The 24215-nt window shown below is 39.3% G+C and overlaps 1 protein-coding gene across 1 annotated transcript; it reads left to right on the top strand.

Moving 5' to 3' along the window:
- The first annotated feature begins 22625 nt into the window (after positions 1-22625).
- LOC126101345 (uncharacterized) lies at positions 22626-23468 on the top strand. Its single transcript, XM_049912015.1, has one exon. It carries the CDS (start codon positions 22626-22628, stop codon positions 23466-23468), a length of 843 nt encoding a protein of 280 aa, XP_049767972.1.
- Positions 23469-24215: the final 747 nt, after the last annotated feature.

The raw sequence follows: 24215 nt of genomic DNA, 5'->3' as shown, positions 1-24215 counted from the left end.
AGTCTTCTCTGCTCTTGCGTTCTTCATCTTTGTGGCGGCGCTTGTCGTTACTCCGGAACAGGAAACAATCCAAACTATAGCGAAAAGCAAACTAATTTATTTGTAACAGGTAGTAAGGAAGAAAATCTAATTGCTTATATTTATGATAATGATGACAGTCAGCATGTTAAGATTCCTGTGCATTCAGTATTGTAAAGTTTTGAAGCGGAGGGGTTGATAGATATAAGAGGTAGCAACCGTAAGGTTGAAGAATACAGGGTGTTACAAAAAGATACGGCCAAACTTTCAGGAAACATTCCTCACACACAAAGAAAGAAAATATGTTACGTGGACATGTGTCCAGAAAAGCTTACTTTCCATGTTAGAGCTCATTTTATTACTTCTCTTCAAATCACATTAATCATGGAATGGAAACAAACAGCAACAGAACGTACCAGCGTGACTTCAAACACTTTGTTACAGGAAATGTTCAAAATGTCCTCCGTTAGCGAGGATACATGCATCCACCCTCCGTCGCATTGAATCCCTGATGCGCTGATGCAGCCTTGGAGAATGGCGTATTGTATCACAGCCGTCCACAATACGAGCACAAAGAGTCTCTACATTTGGTACCGGGTTTGCGTAGACAAGAGCTTTCAAATGCCCCCATAAATGAAAGTCAAGAGGGTTGAGGTCAGGAGAGCGTGGAGGCCATAAAATTGGTCCGCCTCTACCAATCCATCGGTCACCGAATCTGTTGTTGAGAAGCGTACGAACACTTGGACTGAAATGTGCAGGAGCTCCATCGTGCATGAATCACATGTTGCGTCGTACTTGTAAAGGCACATGTTCTAGCAGCACAGGTAGAGTATCCCGTATGAAATCATGATAACGTGATCCATTGAGCGTAGATGGAAGAACATGGGGCCCAATCACGACATCACCAACAATGCCTGCCCAAACGTTCACAGAAAATCTGTGTTGATGACGTGATTGCACAATTGCTTGCGGATTCTCGTCAGCCTACACATGTTGATTGTGAAAATTTACAATTTGATCACGTTGGAATGAAGCCTCATCCGTAAAGAGAACATTTGCACTAAAATGAGGATCGACACATTGTTGGATGAACCATTCGCAGAAGTGTACCCGTGGAGGCCAATCAGCTGCTGATAGTGCCTGAACACGCTGTACATGGTACGGAAACAACTGGTTCTCCCGTAGCACTCTCCATACAGTGACGTGGTCAACGTTACCTTGTACAGCAGCAACTTCCCTGACGCTGACATTAGGGTCATCGTCAACTGCACGAAGAATTGCCTCGTCCATTGCAGGTGTCCTCGTCGTTCTAGGTCTTCCCCAGTCGCGAGTCATAGGCTGGAATGTTCCGTGCTCCCTAAGACGCCGACCAATTACTTCGAACGTCTTCCTGTCGGGACATCTTCGTTCTGGAAATCTGTCTCGATACAAACGTACCGCGCCACGGCTATTGCCCCGTGCTAATCCATACATCAAATGGGCATCTGCCAACTCCGCATTTGTAAACATTGCACTGACTGCAAAACCACGTTCGTGATGAACGCTAACCTGTTGATGCTACGCACTGACGTGCTTGATGCTAGTACTGTAGAGCAATGAGTCGCATGTCAACACAAGCACCGAAGTCAACATTACCTTCCTTCAATTCGACCAACTGGCGGTGAATCGAGGAAGTACAGTACATACTGACGGAACTAAAATGAGCTCTAACATGGAAACTAAGCGTTTCCGGACACATGTCCACATAAGATCTTTTCTTTATTTGTGTGTGAGGAACGTTTCCTGAAACTTTGGCCGTACCTTTTTGTAACACCCTGTATATAAGCTGCGATAACTTGTCAAAAAAAGTAGCAGACGATAATTTATACAGTAGTAATGCGAAGTCCGCAGCTCGTGGTCGTGCGGTAGCGTTCTCGCTTGCCACGCCCGGGTTCCCGGGTTCGATTCCCGGCGGGTCAGGGATTTTCTCTGCCTCGTGATGACTGGGTGTTGCGTGCTGTCTTAGGTTAGTTAGGTTTAAGTAGTTCTAAGTTCTAGGGGACTGATGACCATAGATGTTAAGTCCCATAGTGTTCAGAGCCAGTAATGCGAAGAAACACAGTAGCTCAGGAAGTTTAGCTTACGTGCGCCAAATAAAGGTGGAAGAGGTCGTCAGATCCTTTAAAATGAAATTGTTGGGTAGTTTAGAAAAGGTAGATGAGGAAGTGATTATTGACGAACGCGTCAATCTAACAAGGGAACTTAATCAACTCGAACTTTAGCAAAAACGCATGAGCAAGATATGAACCCCAGCAATCGATCTCACACGAAAATTCGGGCCATTATGCAGATACGACACAGGTATGGCCCTCTCAGAGTACAGCTTTTAAACTTTCGAGTGCCCTGTTTGTCACGCGGCCCGCTTCACTATGGCTGCGTAATACCCGAGCGCGAAGTACTGTGCAATGAAGTGACAGCAGCGAGTCCCCCAAAATATTAGATGTGAAGAGCTAAGGAAGTGCAGAAGGGAATCATAGCATGAAATGCAACCCAAACAGTGTAACTCTTGCAGTGTACTCCACTTTAATAGAGTCAGTTTTACATATCAAAGAAAATAAAGTGTAGTGATGATATTGAAAATAAAATTATGCTACATTACATGTTGAAAGAACGTCTCATTCGTTCCCATTGCAGTTATGAACCGCAATATAAAAATGTTCAAACGAAAGTGACCTTTGCCATACCTACATTAGAAATCACGCACTTTGAGATAGTGAACGTAGCACTTCACCAGCGTCAAACCGATATTTCACTGGATGATCGCAATATTCGCAATATTCTGGCGAGTCACTGATGTAGCCAATTCGATACCACCCGTACTGGAAGAATCACCAGACACTGGTGCTCATAATTGCCAGTGAAGAAGCGACTGCATTTGCAGGTTGGTCTTCCGCTGATCGATGTTTACATCGACATCCAGAAGTCGTATCGAGTTGATTAATCTCCGGGCAAACCCTTTGAACACGTGGAGGCCAAATACGTCTAACTCTTGGCGGTATCTTGTGCCATGTGATGGTATTGTCAATACGGAACGGCGGTATCTTCTACTCCGTGTCCTTCACGCATTGACAAACTTTTGTGATCAGAAAACGAGACCACTATTAAAACCGGTCTGTTATCATCTCGGGTGACGCTATAAAACCTCTATTCCCGCCACTTTCGTAAGTGTTCTTTGTTCAGTTTCCCAGAAAATCAGGCGACAACTACAACATTGTTAGCGTGAAACAAATTTTGTTTGACACGCGGCCCAAAAGATCCGGTCGGCTCTTTTGAAACAATTGACAGAGCTGACTGGAAATGTCAATTACAGATATTGTTGGCATATTGTGTAACTATGAGTTGAATTATTGATGGACTGCACAAGTGTGGCGACATCCTTTGTCCCTTTTTCCGCAAAGAGTTCGACCTGACTTCATTTTTAAATTGACCCCACTCTGATCCATATCGTAAGCACTCGGTGTACCTATCGCATCCATAACAGCTCTGGTGTCGGCGATCAATTTTTCACAGGCAGTAATTAGGGCTGTTTCGTTTTTTGTAATATGGCTTACCTTTCGTGACACATTACCATACTTCTTCTTGAAGGGGTAAAGACACCCATCAGATGCCCAGAGATTATTTAGGCCAACCTCTACCGCGGCTTGAGCGTCCCACTGTTTTACGTTAACATCGCGGATCCTGATCTTATAGCTGTACGCGTTGTTAAATTTATCTAAAGTGACTGTATTTACTTTTTCATACTTCTGGCGTTTCATACCACGGATTTCAACGCATTCATTCCGAACCAGCAAATCCCTTTTCTGTTTTTGTGATTTAAAGCTCTTCTTGGTGATCTCCAAAGATAGATTTCCCTTCTTTCCGTTATTCCTAAAGGCAACGACCCGTTGCATACATTCCTCTGTTACGAACACGGGCAATGTGGTATTGGACGATTTTACATCGTCAAAGCAGCCTCCACCATCTCAGTGATGAAATGGCAGCTTCATTATCGCCATTATTATCATCTTCTACACATCTGAACGTCAACCCACTATATTCTTCTACACCTAGCACGTCTTCATCCGTAAAACAGTCTATGACATCGGCAACGAAGTTAAAAGGTATGAGAAAAATCAAGGAGAAAGTATCATGTGTTTTCTCTTACCGTGTGTAGAAGTTCGCCCAGTAACCGCAAAAAATCATACTTACTGATTCGTCAAGACTTTCAAGACTTCTATTTCTTTGACTTTTAATCGTGGCAGTTTAGCCGTGATTCAGTACTACTCTTGGAGGTGTCGCACGACAACCTGAGGGTTCACAGACATCACTACTACTACTAAACTCCACGCACAGTGCTTCGCGTTCGGACATTACACTGTGAAGCGGAGAGCGTATTAAAAAAATCAGACCGCGCGAATGTTTAAAGCTGTAGGTAGAGAGGGTCATATCAGCGTAGTATCTAAGCAATGGCCTGAATCTGCCCGTGAAATTGATTGCTGGGCTTGATATCAAGCTCATGTGTTTTTTCCTCAAGAAGATACGAGGTCGAATTGATGAAGTTCCCTTGTAAGTGTAAATGTAATTCCAACTGCAAGAATGCGTTTTAGCTGGCGGCAAACTGAAAAAGATTTGCTTGGAGAATTACATGAGACACCTATACAAAGTAGAATAAGCAACCCTGTTACAGAATTAAATATTTCAGCCATAATAGGGCAGTGTCTTCTGGACAGTGGCTGTGAAGCAAGTGCATTGCACGAAACTTTTTTTTATTGTATTCCTAACAACAATAACTTAACTGTAATGAGAGAATGTGGTTTATGGACAGTAGTTCGTGCTAGAAACATTGCTAGACTAGTAAACCAAGATGCATTGATACCCATAAGTATAAGAGAAGTAACTGCAGATCATCTTTGTTAAATTGTAATAGATTTAAGAGTGGATATGTTAACTGGCACTGATTTCTTGTCAAAGTACCTAGAAAAGATTGACTCCGTTCAGAACCAAGTGGACTTAACTTTTCCAAACTCTGATGTACTTACTGTGGCTTAAATTGGAAAAGATGATATGAATGGTAAGGAAAAAGGGAAGCTACTCATGACAGTAACTGAAAGTGAGAGGTGGTTTGATAAAGAAAGTGAGAAGTTTATGCATGTGTACGAAAAACCAAATGGAGTAATAACTAAGCCAAACGCAAATTCTAAAAGTAAGGAAGTGACTGGTCTCAGATACATTGTGTATCTGAAGAAATTTGCAGGTAGCGGTAATTAGTGTCTGTACGAAGTCTGGCACTTCTTGGTTTTTACGCAGTCTGGAGAGCTGTGCAATGCAATCTGAATGAAATATTATTTGAAACTTTCTTTCGGATCAGAACATTGTACCAGACCGAGACTTGAACTGGGGATGTTTGCGTTTTGGGAGCAAGTGCTCTACCATCTGAGCTACCGAAGTATGATTCTCGAACCGTCCTCACAGTTTCAATTCCGCGAGTACCTCGTTTCCTACCTTCCAAACTTCACAGAAGCTCTCCTGCAGACCTTGCAGAAATACCACTCCTAGAAAAAAGAATATTGCGGAGACATGAACTAGCCACAGCCTGGAGGATGATTCCAGAGTGAAATTGTCACTCTGCAGCGGAGTGTGCGCTGGCATAAAACTTCCTTGCAATATCCTTTCTTCCAGGAGTGCTAGTTCTGCAAGGTCTTCAGGAGAGCTTCTGTGAAGTTTGGAAGATAGGAGACGAGGTACTGCGGAATTACAACTGTGAGAAGGTGTCATGAATCACGCTTGGGTAGCTCAGAAGGTAGAGCAGTTACCCGCGAAAGGCGGACTCGAGTTCGAGTCTCGGTCCAGCACACAGTTTTAATCTGATCGAGTTTCATAACAGCGCACACTCCGCTGCAGAGTGAAAATTTCATTCTGGAACTTTTTTCCACTCAGATTTCAATCCTTCTTCTGTCTCATCTTATTTAGTAAGAATTATGTTCCATTGTATTTGTAAATAAACCCTTAATGAGCAAGAATCTTTCTAGTTTAAGTATTATTACGAATTTTGACATATCGGTAACAGAATTGTGAAACAGCGACCATTTCGTTGAAATACTGTGACTTCAGACGAGAGCAGAGAATACGGTAGTCTGGGTCTGTATGGGCTGTAATATATGAAAGAGATGATTAGTAGGGGAGTATAGTTTCTAAAATTCAAGAAATGGGATTGGCATTAAGTGATATTTGCATTGATTGATATATTGTCAGTGGATGAGGGACTTTAATAAACCTGATAAAGAGACGTAACAGCGTTTTGCTGTTATTTGAAGGTGGTGTGAGGAAGTGATGCTCATCCCAGGGATTTGTGTAAAAAGGTGAGTAGGGTGACGTAAGCAAAATGGAAATACAGTCATTAGGATGACCTATTCAGTAGAGAAATTAGGTATAGTGGGGTCAGTAGGCTGATGTAATTAGTGGAGCAATGAAAATGGAGAGGACTATTATTTATTTAGGTGTTTTAAGAAGTGTTTTAAAATTGCATATACTTGCTGTAGTGCAAATGGTTTACTAAAGCGTAAATATTGGCAAACGTGGACAATAATATGAGCATATAAAAGCAAAACAAGGGTAATGGAACTTAGTCGAACTAAATCAGGTGATGTTAAGGAAACCAGATTACGAAACGAGACACTTAAAGTAGCAGATGAGTTTCTCTATTTGTGCAGAAAAATAACTGATGCTGGCCGAAGTAGAGATGATACAAAATGTAGACTGGCAATAGCAAGAAAAGCATTTCTAAAGAAGAGAAGTTTGTTAACACCGAATATAGACTTAAGTCTTAGCAAACCTTTTCTGAATATATTTGTGTGGAGCGTAGCCATGTATGGAAATGAAACATGGACGATAAACAGTTTCGATAAAAAGAGAATAGAAGCTATCGAAATTTGGTACTACAGAAGTGTGCTGAAGATCAGATGGGTCGATCGAATAACTAATGACGAGTTACTGAATAGAATTGGAGAGACAAGGAATTTGTGGCACAACTTGACCAAAGAAAGGGATCTGTCAATAGGAGACATTCTGAGATATCAAGGGTTCATCAATTTAGTATTAAACGGATGTGTGGGTGGTAAAAATCGTAGAGGAAGACCAAGAGGTGAGTACAGTAAGCAGATTCAGAAAGATGTAGGTTGCAGTAGTTATTTGGAGATGAAGAGGCTCGCACAAGATAGAGTAGCATGGAGAGCTGCATCAACCAATCTTTGGGCTGAAGACCACCACCATAACAACAACAACAAAATGATTAGGGGATGCAGAATACTGAAAAATGTAAATGTAATCTAGAAAACGAAAATGGAAAGTATTTGTCAACAAAGAAAAAAAATTAGTAGTAAGCTAATCCATACAGAAATTGAGCCATGGATATGTACAAGCTCGCTGAGGTTATTCAGGTTTACAGAATAATTGTACAACTATCATAAGAGTAAAATAATGCTAACTAGCCGGAATATGACAAAGTAAATATCGATATGGACCAATTACAATAAAAGTAAACTTTTGTAAAGAGCAGAGTTCGTGAATCAGGCCCTGCAATAAAAGAAATTAAGATTTCATTAATAGTTTTGCATATTTTGAGAGAGAAGTACTGTCATTTAGTAATCTTGATGACGGAAATATTTACTTTAAACAGAAAAATTCTTTCTGTTAGCTTGTATTACAATTATTTAAGTCAATAAGAAAAAGAATGTAGATTTAGATTTTATTTTGTTCTCCCTTGACACAATAAGGAAACAGAAGCTGACGCTGTGTTGTCTGTTTCTCATTGACACGGAGTAATTATATAATTGCACAATGCGAACTGCGTGGAGAGAAAGACGAGGAGGACAACAACCAAAGTGACTTCTCACCTTTACCTTGTAAAGAAATAGTGTGGTGAGACGAATGCTCACCACCCTGATTACCCCTTCCCTTTCTACTCAAAGTGACTAGTGAGTTGCTGATCTGTAGTACACTGGCCAAAGTGACTACAATATGTAAAGTGATGAGTGAATACAGGGATTTTGCTTATTTAGTGATTATTGTTTCTTTCATTTCGAGTGTACATAATATCAAAGTAAAACATTTTTCGCAACCAGTATCTTCTTAATATAAAGAATGACTAAACTGTAAAAATATCTGCAATAAATCTTTCTCATGACTTATGTCATGTATGTAATAATATACTGATTTCTGTTTTGATAAGTATATGCCAGCCGGAGTGGACGAGCGGTTCTAGGCGCTACAGTCTGGAACCGCGCGACCACTACGGTCGCAGTTTCGAATTCTGCCTCGGGCATCGATGTGTGTGATGTCTTTAGGTTAGTTAGGTTTAAGTAGTTCTAAGTTCTAGGGGACTGATGACCTTAGAAGTTAAGTCCCATAGTGCTCAGAGCCATTTGAACCATTTGAATTTTGATAAGTATACATAACAGTTTTTGTGTGCCCATTATTAAGCAAGAAAATTGCTAGTTACAGATTTGAATATAGATACGAGATTTTGACTAATCTCTTTCTTCCAAATAGTTGATTTTATTCCAAGAAATCTAGTCACAAAATATGGGAGAGCAAGCAGGCACTAACGTGATGTGGAAAGTACTAATTTTTAACAGTCGCTCAGCCGAGGTCCAACAGAGCGAAGCACGCCATGAGCCGGTAACACATAGATTTGCCAAAGTACTTATGTAAAATTACGTGTTTACATATTGTTTCGAGAGCTGGTCAAATTATGTAGGACTATGAAAAGATTAAATGTTATGAATCCCAACATGATTCGCTAATTGATTACTCCAAAAGTCAGCCATTCGTAGAAGTTTAAGAGGCTCATCGTATTGATGTTAGGGAATTCTATTTTGGAATTAGATGCAGATGTAGGAGTTTCCATGAAGTTCACTTTTTTATTTTTAGACTTATTCCACTTTTCCAAAATTTTACAACAAGTAATATTAAAGTTAGAGAGTTTTACTTCTGGAACTAGCTTCATGTTATCATAAAAACATAAGGCAGAGCTTTTCTCAATGCTGCGTCGTGTACTTTTTAATTATTAAGAAGAAACCAATTTTTGTAACTAAAATTGGTTAAGCGATAAAGAGCAAGTTACGTTGGTTATTAGGCTACTAAATCCAAGGTGGCAGCGCTGTATTTGTTGTATGTAATTATGAAGCTGTACGAAGTTTTGGGACAGTATTGTATTCATCAAATGTACAGAAAGTAAAACAGAGACGGTTCAGGGGCCACCATCTACCCTCGGTTCCATTTGAAATATTTTGGCGTCAAAATTTATGAGATATCGGGGTAAGGAATTTATAGAACATTAATAAAATACAGATTTATTTAGAGAAAAATAGGAACCATTCCTAGTCTTCAACTAACTACGATATAAATAATTTTATAGTCATAAACGGTGCTGACAGGGCACTACTGTCAAAGTTGGAAGCGTTTTTAGAACGAGTGCTTCGTCCGCCATCCGCACCGAGCATGTATGTCTACATAGAACTAGGTGTTCGCACCTTAGAAGTTCTATCTCCATGAGTCGTATGTCCTGTGTCCCACCATGCTAAATAATGTGCTGTGAATTTTTCCGTGACTGTGTCCGCTTAAGCCTCAGAAGGCATTAACAACGACTGACATGAATGACACGTCGCGCTAATCTACAGAAAACAAGTAAAAGTAAACTTTTATGGCTTTAGTAATTTAACTGAAAGGCCTATATTGTGTTTTCGATGTTGTGTTTCATGCAGCACCTTCAGTATTATAGCAAACCATGTCGAAAGAGGCTTAAATTATACTCCACATTTAAGGCCTGCAACTAATACAGTCGAGAAAAAAGTGTAGGAATCATCTCTGAACTCTGTTCATAGCTGATAGAACAAGTTTTAATGATTTACAAAAATTAATGATTCTTATGGGTGGGAACACTGATCATAATATACTGTTTAGTTTTGTTGCCATAATTAATGACTTCTTTGCATTATTTATAGAGGGCTACTACATTTCATTTCAGTTCCGCTAAGCTGAATTGTGGAGCAGTGCACTGAAGAGTACAAACAGTACAGTCTTCATCTATTCCTAGCTTTTCGTAAAAGTAATTTTCAAGTCGTTTAAAAGGCTGTGGTATCGAAAAATCGCTCAAGATTACCAAACATGCCAATTTTCATAAACTAACTAAACGAATAATTTTTCCCGCCGCGTCACACGAGGAAGTAGGACGACATTATTTGCACACCTTTGTTCTGGAGATAGCAGAGGGAAAATATTACACCCATTGTTGGAACTAAAATTCTAACAACAAAGGAAAGAGTAAAGTAGACTGTGCAAGATACCTAACAGTCATCCGAGAGTATATGTGAAACAAGTAACTGCATTCAAAATACGAATGTACAGGTAGTTTCAAAGCTTTTGCGACAAACGTGTAGGGGTGATTGATAATGGCATGGAGAACAACTTTTATTAGAGACGAAATGTCCTCTTATGCCTCCCGGTGATGGTGGTGACTTAAGACTAATTACGACCGTGAGAGTTGGCAGGACGTGGGCATTCTTCGGCCTTCGCATACAGTGTGTGCAGTCTATAGTCCTGCCATCTCCTCAGTGTAAAGGCAGTAGGTCAAGAAAAATTAAACATCCCCATTCGCTTCTAAAACATGTTTCTACACGTCGAGACATTCTTATGTTTTGTTGTTGAAAGCACTCTATCAGTTGGTGTAGGTAGTATGGAGCTCAATACATAGTATCAATACAAGGAATTAGAACAGTGTAAACCAAGACCTAAAATCATTTACCAGGGTCCAAAAAGGTGTACAATATTCAGAGACACACATTTTCAATAAATTTCTATCACCCACTAAAAATTTGATTTCAGACAAAACACAGTTTAAACAGAGTTTGAAAAGCTTTTTGGTAGACATCTTCTTCTGCTCTATAGATGAATATCTTAACAAGGACTGTAAGACCAACTTAAGTAAAAATATCAGTTAGATTTCAGCTTTGACAGCGCTTGGCCACAACATTCAAGATTAGGCATTTTGTGTATGATAAATTTATGAAAAGTTCATAAGTACGTTTCATTCTGACAGTGTATTAATTCTGTAAATATTAGCAGTTCCAGTTTACTGTAAAGTAATGAATTATTTTGATTATACTTTCCGCCTTGTTTCACACACACGAGAATCATCTCAATTTTCGGTCTATGGAATGGAAACTGAATGTAATTTAATCTAAAAGAAAGAAGAAGAAAAGACTCTGCTAGTTCGCGGACATCTCGTCTCCGAGGGCCGGCGAACCTTAAGGACGCATGGTGTCCTGCAAGCATCAGCGATCATTTTGTCTCTAACGACGTCATCTGTCACACATAGACCTTTGTCGCAGAGACTTTGAAACAACTTTTACTTCTGTATCTTGAATATAGTTAATTAAGTCACACACACACACACACACACAGATGACAGTTTAGTTCATCTTGTACAGTATACATAAAGGCCTATTATGTGTAACAGTTGGATATTATGGGCAGAAATGGATTTAATTCCTTATAAAAGCACAAAAAATATTTCACATGTATTATTGAGGAATCGTGGGAAATGTAATGGCTTCTCGACAAACTGACGTAGACCTGCAGAAGCGTTGAAGGGAAGGACTCACATAGTAAGAATAATCGTAATTCGCTGTAAAACTGTATTTCTGTCATAAGTAAAAAGAAATAACTATACAATGTTTCTGTTACCCATCCACCTGGTCAGTTTTAGGAACGACAATTATTGAATTAATATCGGAAATTTTGGAGACATTACGTTTACTGTAATACTACCTATGTAGTACACCATCCAGTCATATCAATGTGACCACCTGTCAAAAGCCTGAAAATCCAACTTTTGTAGCGTGGACGTGCAGGGAGAGAGGCAGTGAGGTTCTGGAAGGTACCGACGGGAAACTCCAGCCATACTGAAGCCAGTGAAGTGGTCAGCTGTGGCTTGATTTTTGACTGAGGATATATTGTATAAGGTGGTCATGTCATTTTGATTTTATTTGTTATTAGTGTAAACATCAGAGAGAGAGCAAGTTACGTTTGTGTTTCAAGTTGCGTTTGTGTTAAACAATCTTTGGTCTTTTCGTGCCATATTCTTAGTTGTGGAGTGGTAGGCGATGGACGTATTCATTACTGCGTGTTGAATTGTGATGGTATAGGTTAGATGAAGAAATATTTATTGTAAAGGACAGCTAGGATAGATATGAAGTATATATTGGAAGGCGAATAGGGTACAAATTTTAAATAATATTATTATTTTTGAAGAGAAGAAGTTTTTGAGGTAAGACTGGAACCTGTGCAGTTGGGAATGATTATTGTCAGCTAGTTAATTTTCTCAGAGCTGAGGGAAAGACTACCCCACTTCCCTGAGTCATGCATTAACATATTAACTGATTAAGCCGTTTGGTTTCTATAAAAAACCTCCGTCGATACTGCACTCTTTTTAAATCATTGTTTATTTTGTTAAGCGAAGTATTGTTCTGATCTATGTTACGTGTGAAGATCATGCGAAGTTTTGCTGTGTCTTTTTGAAAACATATCTCATTCTAAAATCGTTGTCTTGGAATGCCGTTTGATAAGAATAAATACTCTTCCCACCCCTATTTTTATCACTATACATTACCACATGCAACACATTGAATATGAGTTTAAAAACAGAATTCAAGCTTAGCCTTCCTGCTGCTTGCTGTTGTGCTTTCGAGAAATCTGCAACATATGATGCGAGGTAAGTGGAAATTTTGATTGGGGCCAGATAATTGTTTTACTTCAGTTACGCATTTAATATAAAGACAAGCTGCGTTCAGATAAGTTACAATTCAGTTTAAATTAGTTTCTGTTTAGTCAAAGGTCAGCGTACGAGTTTAAGTTGGTTAAGATTTGTGGGGACATGGTTTTGGTAGTATTTAGACTTTTATGGAGTGGGAGGTAAATTGTGCTCGATTTCAGACGGGAGTAAAGATAAGTGTCGATCTTTCTTGTGGGATAGTTCCTTGGTTCTTTTGGTAATATGTAGTAAAAGAGTGTTCGATTTGTCGAAAGCAAAAGTTGTACTTCTTTTTCAGGCAATTCATTTAATATTCTGTGTTCAATTTGTGAAATTTTGTGACGTGTCGCGAGTATCGATTACTTTTTTGCGTAAGCAGTTGGCATAACAGTACAGTTTCTGTATGGATTTATTTCACCGTTGAGTATTTGTGTTTTCGGTAGTACAGTATCGTTTGTTTGATCATTGTAGCAGTTCTGTTTTTCCAAGAAATAGTGTTCATCAAGGTTGGTACAACAGAAAACAATATGAAAATCCGTCATAGCGTGAGACAACAGAGGATGTTGCAAAATAAAGATTCGGCACAGGATGAGAAAAAGCCAATTAGCAAATACCAATAGTTCACATGAAACTGCAGGAAATTGCGTGGATCCACAACTGTTCATTAAATTAGCGAACAATAATGAAACAGAACAATCGATAGGTAATGAACTTGCCAATTCTGAAGTTGAATCGGTCGGCGCTAAGTCGCCACAGTCTAGCGAAAGCTTACAAAAGTCATCACAGTCGTTCGAAATCTTACAGTTGATAACAGACACATCTCGTCGGCTGCTTTTACTTGAGGTTTGAACACTATTTTACCTGACTACTTGAAGAAACACATAACACCTTATACCAGAAGAATACTTTTCACTGCATAACCGACTTCCGCTGTGGCCGAGCGGTTCTAAGCGCTTCAGTCCGGAACCGCGCTGCTGCTACGGTCGCAGGTTTGAATCGTGCCTCGGTTTTGGATGTGTGTGATGTCCTTAGGTTAGTTAGGTTTAAGTAGTTCTAAGTCTAGGGGACTGATGATCTCATATGTTAAGTCCCATAGTGCTTAGAGCCAATTGAGCCATTTTGAACCATAACCGTATTTTGAGACGCTTATTGCACGTTTTTAAGGATTCGGGAATCACTGTCAATTACAGTTTGGAAAAACAAGAGTAAAATTTCTTGGTCTTATAACTTCGTCAGGAGGTAATGAAACAGACCCAGAGATACTCGAAGCAATTAGGACAATACCCTTCCTTTCGCAAACTAAATTCGAAGTGTGCTTGGTTTAGCAAATTTTTATCGCCTGTTCTTAAATACGAAAACTCTTGTCACTCCTAAATTATGTTCACTTACTGAAAAAAAAGCCCATATGACACTGGGATGAACAAGCACAGTTAGAGTTTGAAAGATGCTTGCTCATCCTGATTCATCACGAGACTTTTGCTTATCAAGGAACACGTTAAAAATTGGACTTCACGCTCATCTATTCCAAGAACTTGAAGACAACAGTATAACTGTGCAGAGAAGTATAGCCATTGCCGGTCGTGTCTTGTCTAAATCTAAAAGAAATTATTCTTTGACTGAGTAGGAAGCATTGGCAATTATTTGGGCATTTTCTAAATTTCGGTTCTTATTTGGGAAACATACTAAAGTGTACATTGCTCATCGAGCAGTCCAATTTTTGGTGTTATCTAAACTAAACCACGATCATTAGAAACGATGGGCTTCGTATTTAAAAGAGTTTAGCTTCACTATTGTTCAAGTTGCCAGTACTCAAAATGTTGTAGCGGATACTTTATCATGTGGTCCTTTTGGTTTTGCTAACAACACTTCTGAAAATGATTTGGAGAAAAACTTCAGTTTCTTGTATATAAAAAAGATCGCTTTTGATAACTTTGTCTCCTTTTCTTTAAGAGGCACAGAGCATGAACAGAATAAGGGCCCTATCTGAAAGATGTAAAAAGTAAATGGTATGACAAAACAAACACTACAATAACACAATTTTATTTAGTACATAAGAACGTTTTTTTTCAAAAGATGTACAGTCAGTGACTCTCATCGTGTTGTGTGCGTACCCGATGATTTTGTAAATAAGCTTATGCTCACAATGTTCTTAGAAAACGTTTTCACAAACTTTGCACCACTTGTTTCTTTAATAACATGCTGAAAGGAATACGGAAACTTTTAGCAAAATGCAAATTGTGTCAGAAAGCTGAACCATTAACCATTACTCATCGAGCACCATTATTTCCTATAATTCCTTCTAAACTAAAGGAGTTGGCTGCAGCAGACCTTTTAGGACCTCTTTTCAGACCACTCAGTGGATTCGCCTACATTTTTGTTGCCGTTGAATTGACTTCAAAATTCGTTTCATTCACTCCTTTGCGAAAAGCTACTGCCAAAGCAGTATCCAAAGCCTTTCTAAATAACTTTCTACGAGAAGTTGGTCGTACTGATAAAGTCATTTCCGACAACAGTCCATAATTTTTCTCAAATACTTGGTTACGCACTTTACGACCTCACAAAATGAGACCTGTTTCAATTGCAGTCAGTTGGCCTCATTATAATCCTCCAGAATGTATTATGTGAGAAATTAACAAGCTGTGCAGAATATATTGTCATCGTCAACACCAGACTTGGAACAAACGCATTCACACATTCCAAGAGCTACTCAATAAGTTACCACACGTTTCTAAATCGTTATCTCCGTTACTTGTACTAAAAAAATTAACAACCACCGCATATATCAGGGAGTTAATATCATTTCGAGCTTCAAAAAAATTACTTCGTTAGAAAGTAATAGATACTGCGCTAAACAACATCAAAAAGGCTGCAGAAAGAAGAAATAAATCTCAGCAGGAACAGGTTGACATCAGAAAGATACAAGTTGGACAGAAAATTCTGGTTAAATCTCACTCTTTATCTTGTATAAGTAAACATCTTATCCATCTTTCTTGTATATAATGGACCTTACAGCATTGATAGAGCTTTACAGAACAATGTTGTGGAAATTGAAACTATTGGGACACACACGAGCAAGAAACTTCATCATGTTTAACGTATCAAACCATGTATAGAATAATTCTATTTACTTAAGTTGTTGCACCCAGATGACAGAATTACATACATGTCACCTGTTCGAAAATATTCCTTGGTTACAGCACACAGCAACAGTTAGCGATAAACAGTGCTACTGCAATGCATGCCAAAGAGTCTCCCATCGTTGGGCAGGCAACTTTTGACGAGAATCGGTGACTATCGTCGAGCAACGAACTTCATTTATCGCGCAGCAACGTGAGCGATTTGCTGCCACGACGTGTACGCTAAACAAACTGCTACAAACTTTGAATTTCATGTAGAATTCGAATAAGAACAAATAATTTCTAAGAAAATGAGCATTCACAGTATTTTTAAACCATTTCTGAAAGGTTACATAGGTTATCAGTAATGTTCAGTTGAGCAATATTTTAGGTTAAACACAGTGATGATAATAGAGAGACATATAATATTTGTGAGATATACAGGCCGTTAGGATGGTAACTGTATTATCTGGGAAGAAGAGTGATAGGTATTTTGATGTAAGACGTTTTTCAGAATTTATAGTGAGGTAGTGATGCTGTGTTTACTGAACTGTAATACTTACGTTTATAGCTATGAGGTGTTGTCTGTGGAGAAACAAGTGGACTAAAGTAGGAGAGGTAATTGTTATTTGAAGTGTATACTGAGGCAAATACAGCAAATATGATTAATATTGTAATAGAACACTGAAATTTATGTGGGTGAGGTACATGAGATGACAGTTAAGAGATTTAGCATGCTTGCTGTAATAGGACGAGGAAATTATTATGATTAATGTAGAAACAAATGAGTGAGTAATGGTTAGGGCATAGGGACCTTGTTTCTCGTTATAGTCAATTTTTGTGCCATGGGGATGCATTTCATGTTTGTAAGCGTAAAAGGTAAGTTTTTTAAAAGAGATGGTTCTATGACAATAGTGAATGAAGCTAACACGAGTTAAGGCAACACTATTATTTCCTTGATGTGTAGTTTACAATTATCTGATGTATATTATTCCGCCTTTTCGTTTGACGTCATTTTTTCATTAGAACAACGTAACATGTAATAGTTATACTTTACAATAATTCGAGAAATGTATATTTTTGTCTCCATTTGTGCACAAACGTGTTTTGCAAAGATTTGGCTCGGCACTGAGCATTACTCTGTAGGGTGGCACAGTCTTTTAGTACTTGGTACCTCATTGAACATTTAATGATTTGTCTTTGTGGTAATGTGGTAATGTCTATTTTCTTGTTTATACTGTTGAATTATATTTTTTTCTGATTTGTATGTAGCTATGTGCACCCAAAATTTCACTTCTACTGAATTCTGTAGAAGTAATCTATCTTTTCTTTGCCTAACAGATAAACTTCTACATCTACATCTACATTTATACTCCGCAAGCCACCCAACGGTGTGTGGCGGAGGGCACTTTACGTGCCACTGTCATTACCTCCCTTTCCTGTTCCAGTCGCGTATGGTTCGCGGGAAGAACGACTGTCTGAAAGCCTCTGTGCGCGCTCTAATCTCTCTAATTTTACATTCGTGATCTCCTCGGGAGGTATAAGTAGGGGGAAGCAATATATTCGATACCTCATCCAGAAACGCACCCTCTCGAAACCTGGCGAGCAAGCTACACCGCGAAGCAGAGCGCCTCTCTTGCAGAGTCCGCCACTTGAGTTTGTTAAACATCTGCGTAACGCTATCACGGTTACCAAATAACCCTGTGACGAAACGCGCCGCTCTTCTTTGAATCTTCTCTATCTCCTCCGTCAACCCGATCTGGTACGGATCCCACACTGATGAGCAATACTCAAGTATAGGTCGAACGAGTGTTTTGTAAGCCACCTCCTTTGTTGATGGACTACATTTTCTAAGGACTCTCCCAATGAATCTCAACCTGGTACCCGCCTTACCAACAATTAATTTTATATGATCATTCCACTTCAAATCGTTCCGCACGCATACTCCCAGATATTTTACAGAAGTAACTGCTACCAGTGTTTGTTCCGCTATCATATAATCATACAATAAAGGATCCTTCTTTCTACGTATTCGCAATACATTACATTTGTCTATGTTAAGGGTCAGTTGCCACTCCCTGCACCAAGTGCCTATCCGCTGCAGATCTTCCTGCATTTCGCTACAATTTTCTAATGCTGCAACTTCTCTGTATACTACAGCATCATCCGCGAAAAGCCGCATGGAACTTCCGACACTATCTACTAGGTCATTTATATATATTGTGAAAAGCAATGGTCCCATAACACTCCCCTGTGGCACACCAGAGGTTACTTTAACGTCTGTAGACGTCTCTCCGTTGATAACAACATGCTGCGTTCTGTTTGCTAAAAACTCTTCAATCCAGCCACACAGCTGGTCTGATATTCCGTAGGCTCTTACTTTGTTTATCAGGCGACAGTGCGGAACTGTATCGAACGCCTTCCGGAAGTCAAGAAAAATAGCATCTACCTGGGAGCCTGTATCTAATATTTTCTGGGTCTCATGAACAAATAAACTTGACGTATGTATGAACCGATGTCGTAACAGTCTAGGTGTTTTGGAAATTTTAAATTCTTGGGAAGTGATGATGAAATTCATCACTCACAAGGTGCGACATGGAAAGACAATACGCAGGAAGTGTAAGGAATATTAATGATGTTTTTTTTTTTTTTTTTTTACTTTTCAGCTTTACTCTCTTTTGCCACGGCATGGAATGTGATTCTTCCGCCTCTATTTTTCTACTAACATGTGTGACATCGCCGACTAACTGTCTTCTTGTATTTACATATGATGTAACATAATAACTTCCATTGCTTTAGCTTAAGGATGTTTCAGGTGGTATTTGCCTCTTATATTTAGGTCTTTCATTGATTTTCTTTAAATTTATATTCTCTATATAAATTGTAACTATATGGTGCAGCACCCTTAGTATAATAATTATGTTAAGTACATATTGTAGGAACCTTCCTTAAGTCATTTATGATGTGTACGAAATCATGAAAGAAATATAAGAAGGAAACAAAGAGGAAAAAGTATGAAAGAGTAAACAAATGGTTACAAAGATGAATATCAAAGTGCAAAGAAATGTTTACAAAGATGATGTGAGGTGAAATGATTAGGTAGGGCAAATATGAGAAATGGTTAGGTAAGGCAGATACGAGAATTCATTAGGTAGGGCAAAAATGAGAAATGGCATGTACGGCAAAGACGACAAATGGCGCTAAAATATATGAACTTATGAGAATGTATGAAACATATGACAGAAAGAAGCCAAGAGTACAGTAAACAGTGGTATTTGTTGAAAGTTTGATGAAATTATAGGCGAAAGGTTTAAAAGGTGCACAAACTAAAGGATGAAACGTAACTAGATAGCATGCAGTACTGACCATATTAGATGTAATCATAGACTGACTTGTTATTCCTAATTATATATTTGCGTTCTCCTTATCTATGTGGGTGTGACCACTATCATATGCTTATTTCTTGTGTGTGACCACTACCTTTATGTGTCTCTTTCCACCATACTTCCTATACTTTTGTGTATTTTTACAGGTATTCTTCATACATGTTTATTCCCATGGATTTAGTATCTTCTGTAGGGTCATTCTGTGCAGGTATTATATAATTATTTATTATCATGACTCTTACCTTACACTGTTTCAAATGATTTAGTTCTGTGATGTTTCTGTAATCCATTATTGTAAAATCATGATGCAACTTTTTTCTTACTTTTTCATACACCTAGAAATATGATCTTGTTATCCCTGTCTTATTATAAGTAATTGTATATTGTAAATGTAACAAATTGTAACTGATTGACCCTTCTCCACAAATAACTGGAACTTGCCAGTGCAGAAGAAATAAGACTGCTGATTATATAGTGAAACATACTCTACCAAATACACCGATACAAGCTTAAAATGACTTTCATAATAACCTCTTCGATACTGCAAGATGGCTTTGGAATTATCAATGGATCTACAATCTGCTTCAAGCAGATACTACTACATTTTACTGTTTGTGTGTGTGTGGGGTTGTCAGCTGAGTACCGTGCTTAGTCTCACTGAGTCTGCTTCCACATAACTTCCCACAACAGTGACATTATTGCGAGGAGCTAAAGAAAGTTTGATCGTTTGTGACAAGGACACTCTTCTACCTGCTGTCATGGTGCAGATTACTACTGTCATATGTGACTGTGCTTCAGAAATGTTGGCCTTACGTGGTATAGACACTCTAACCTAGTTACTGTGTACTAAAAAAACAGTGTACAGTGCCAATGCTACTTCAGTACAAAATAGGACATATAAAAATTAAAGATAACCCTTTGCAGAAAGTTCTCATAGACATTATAAAAAACTGACGACCTACCAGTGGTGAATTCTATTGATTAATTATTAATTATTATTCACATGTTCTAGAATTTAGTAAATATTTTTTACTTACAGTTCTGTAACTCATATTCTTCTAAAGCTATTTTGCTCTTTGTGTTCGTAACATGTTTAGTACGTTCCTATCCATAAAGTTTAGAATTTTGTCCTCGCCCCTTCCTATCTGAAATGACCCTCGTACAAAAATTAACTGCGGGATGGTGGAGGGTATGTAAGGTGGTTATGTTACTTTAATTTTTGTATGTTGTTGATGTGCACGTCAGAGAGAGAGAGAGAGAGAGAGAGAGAGAGAGAGAGAGAGAGGAAGCTACGTTAGTGTTAAACAATCTTTGGTCTTGTCGTGGCACAGTCTTTGCCTCTGCGCTCTCTGATGCATTCTTATTTGAAGTGTGGTAGCTAATGGACATATTCAGTAGTGTTGTGTTGACGTGTGATGGTAATTGTTAAATGAAGAAAGATTTAGTGTAAAGAACAGCAAGGATGAATATGACGTAGCGGAAAAGGATATAAATTATGAATACTGTTATTCTTTTTGAAAAGAGGAAGTTAGAGGTAAGACTGCAGCACATTGCAGTTGGGAATGATTAGTGCCAGTTAGTTAATTTTCTCAGAGCTGAGGGAGAGACAATCCCACTTCCCTTAACAGATTAACTGATTAAGCCGTTTGGTTTCTATAGAAATTCTCTGTTAATACCGTACTTTTTTAAAATCATTGTTCATTTTGTTAAGCACAGTATTTTTCAGACATATGTTATGTGTGAAGGTCATGCGAAGTTTTCCTTTGTCTTTTTGAATACATATCTCATTCTAAAATCGTTGTCTTGGAATACTATTTGATAGGAATAGTTACACTCCCAACCCCTCTGTTTATCATTACGCATTACCGCATGCAACAGTTTGAATATCTGTTTAGAAACAGAAATTCAGATCAGTTACAGTTCAGTTGCAATTACGTTCTGTTTACTCAAACGTTAGCGGACGAGTTTAAGTTGTCTAAGAGTTGCTGGGGACATAGTTTTGACAGTACAAAGACTTTTATAGAGTGGGAGGTAAGGTTGGGCTAAATTTCAGACGAAAACAGATGTAAGTCGGAGGTTACAATGGCGATCGGATTTAAATCAGGGGACTCTGTGGCCAGGGGAGTACGGAAAATTCATCCTGGTGCACTTTGAACGATGCGCATGCACTGCGACTGTGATGAAATATGCCGTATACGATGCCCATAGCCACGCTGAAGTTACCCCAAAAGATTCGTCTAGTGGTTTCACAAATTAGCTTGTTGAGACATTGAAACAGACAGACAAGAAAGTTTTAGCAGTCGTAAAATTTTAAATCAGGATGTCAAATAGCTTTGGAGATTGGCGTGTACAAAGACAGACAAACAGACACAACGATTTCACAGATTTATTATTAGTACCAATTGTCAAGCCTACTATACCACAGATGTACACCGGGACCAGCCATACAAGCACTCTGTAAGCAAAATGTTGTCCTGACATACAGCACTTCCCTAGCACGCACCAAAGAATCGAAGACGACCATTTGCCTCATCTAGAACTGCCCATTCATATAGACTGATGTGGACCAAATGTGTCTCATCAAGGCGTTGACACTGTGCGAACAAAAAATGCACCAGCATCTAAGTCAGATTCAGGTTTACGTTGAGTACTGTGTATTCAATTCTAGATAGTTAAGCGAGCTATAATGTGTTACCAATACTCAGCACTTTCTATGTGGGTCCACTAATTTTTCAAAGACGCATATTGATGAAAGTAGGCTCTGTTTTCAGCAGCACGTGTTTCAAGTAAATGTTCATTGTATTTCCTTTCATACAAGGACAATATGCTCGGCGTCGATGAAAACAGGTGGAGAGGGAGTCGTTACTTTTAATTGCGCCGTCTCTAATGACCTCAATGTTAACGGGACGTTAAACCATAATCTTCCTTCTACTTAATTTGGCTGATCCATCAATTTCTGTAATGCTGAGCAAGACGACCGAACCACTTGCATCTTTCATTTACCGTGTCGTGTTACTTTGCCTGCATTACGTAACTCAGACTTCATTAACTGTATAAGACCCTAAATAATGAGTTACCATGCTCAACATCACTCCATTACTGACAACTCCATATCAAGCCGGTTATTTGCTGCAGTTACGTTCATTTATATATAGATGGTCGCTGGAATGTCAGTGGATGTAAAAAAAGGCTGAACGACACAGACTAGCTGTCGTTTGTCATCTAATTTAATTATCTTACGAATAAAGCGCCAGTCAGCGCCACTTCTAGACTAACTAGATGGCGCGAGAAGCACCAGAGGAAACTGAAATGCCACTGTCCTGGGCTGACAGTGGGCAGTCGATCCTCAAACTGAACATCCGCCATCTGTGGCTCTTTGGTGCGTGGCCTCTGTCTGGTTCCTGGTTTTATGACGTGTACAACGCTTTCTGCCTCGCAATGGGCGTGTGGAACGCGATAGAGAGTTCACTGTCCCTTTACTTCAGCTGGGGAGACATGGATGAGACGACGCTGGTATTCATCAGCGCCTTCACCAATGCCTGCGGCACCGCCAAGATGGCCTTGTTCATGCGCAATCGGCGACAGTACAACGCACTGGCTCGACGCGTGGAGACCCTGATGTCTGTGCAAAGTGAATTCTGTTCGGCAGATCCTGCCTTGGCTGATATTCGGCGAGGCTCCCAGAGGCGTGCCTCCCGTCTCACCATAGGACTGCTCTTCCTAATGTTCTCGCAGTACCCTGTGTGGTTCCCCATGCCGATCATTACACAGCCAGAACAACGGCGCCTGCCGCTAGTTCAGCACGGCTGGGACAACAACACCAACTACTACGAGCTGTCGTACGCCTTGCAGTGCATGTTAGCGACGTGGGCAACACAGCTCAGCAACGGTGTGGACTTACTCTTCGTTACTGTCATGATCCTCACGGCTGCGGAGATGCGAATTCTTACACTGCGCATTGTCAGTCTGAAAACCGAGAACAATGAAGTAAGGATAGTGAAAAGGGCCAATGTCGTGATAGGCCAGACGGAGAATACTTGCGGTGATGAAATGTATGAAAAATTATGTCAGTGCATTGAAAGTCACCAGAAAGTCATCAGGTATGTTGGACAAATTGAATGATTTCTTTTATCACAAAGCTTGATACGCCACAGAATAAAATGCTTGCTGCACTGCTGTACTGTACATTACATTAACATTTATCATCTGCTAGTTTCTAATGTGATGAACAATCAGAACTGAGAAACTGCCATCCGAAAAATGTTGTCGTAAAATCAAGCGTGATCTTATCACAACCGGTAACTTACACCTAATGACGATGACTGTAGAGTCGCACTTCACCCTTGGTAAAAATGCACTTGATCGTGCGATTAGTAAGTAACAGACGGTGTTAGTCGTTTGACTCAAATACATGAGGAGAACAGTGCAAGGCCGTACAAAGTTAAACTGTTATGTAGGCTCAGAGTTAAGTGAAGCAAACTACAAGATGCTTGGCAACTCTGAGAAAGACGTCCTTGCAAAAGTACTTGCAAGATACATATCTAATACGACAAATCTTAATTCTATGATATCTGTCACGAAAGGAAAGCAGCACAGTGTCATCAGAGATGGGGAAAAAGTGTGGACTGCTGATCTATGGTGCAGAAAATTGACTCCAGTGTATTCAAAGAAATCATCATGATACCAGCCTTAAATCAGTATAGCCAGGCGTCCCTGTACCATCTTCTTTCCTATCGAAAGTGACTTCAGTGCCTTCCTCCTTTTCATCAGTTTGGTAAGATGTTGGTTTGTACATTGGGGTCGTCATCTGATTTCTTGGACTACAAATATTGTGGGATTCACTATGATATGTCAGACCGTCATGGTTAC

This window comes from Schistocerca cancellata, chromosome 9, assembly GCF_023864275.1.
Source record: "Schistocerca cancellata isolate TAMUIC-IGC-003103 chromosome 9, iqSchCanc2.1, whole genome shotgun sequence".
Classification (NCBI taxonomy): domain Eukaryota; kingdom Metazoa; phylum Arthropoda; class Insecta; order Orthoptera; family Acrididae; genus Schistocerca; species Schistocerca cancellata.
This window is presented reverse-complemented; position numbering and strand designations above follow the sequence as displayed.

What these genes read in the sequence shown, in the direction of transcription:
- LOC126101345 (XM_049912015.1), top strand. Translation starts at nt 22,626, where the DNA reads ATGGCGCGAGAAGCACCAGAGGAAACTGAAATGCCACTGTCCTGGGCT.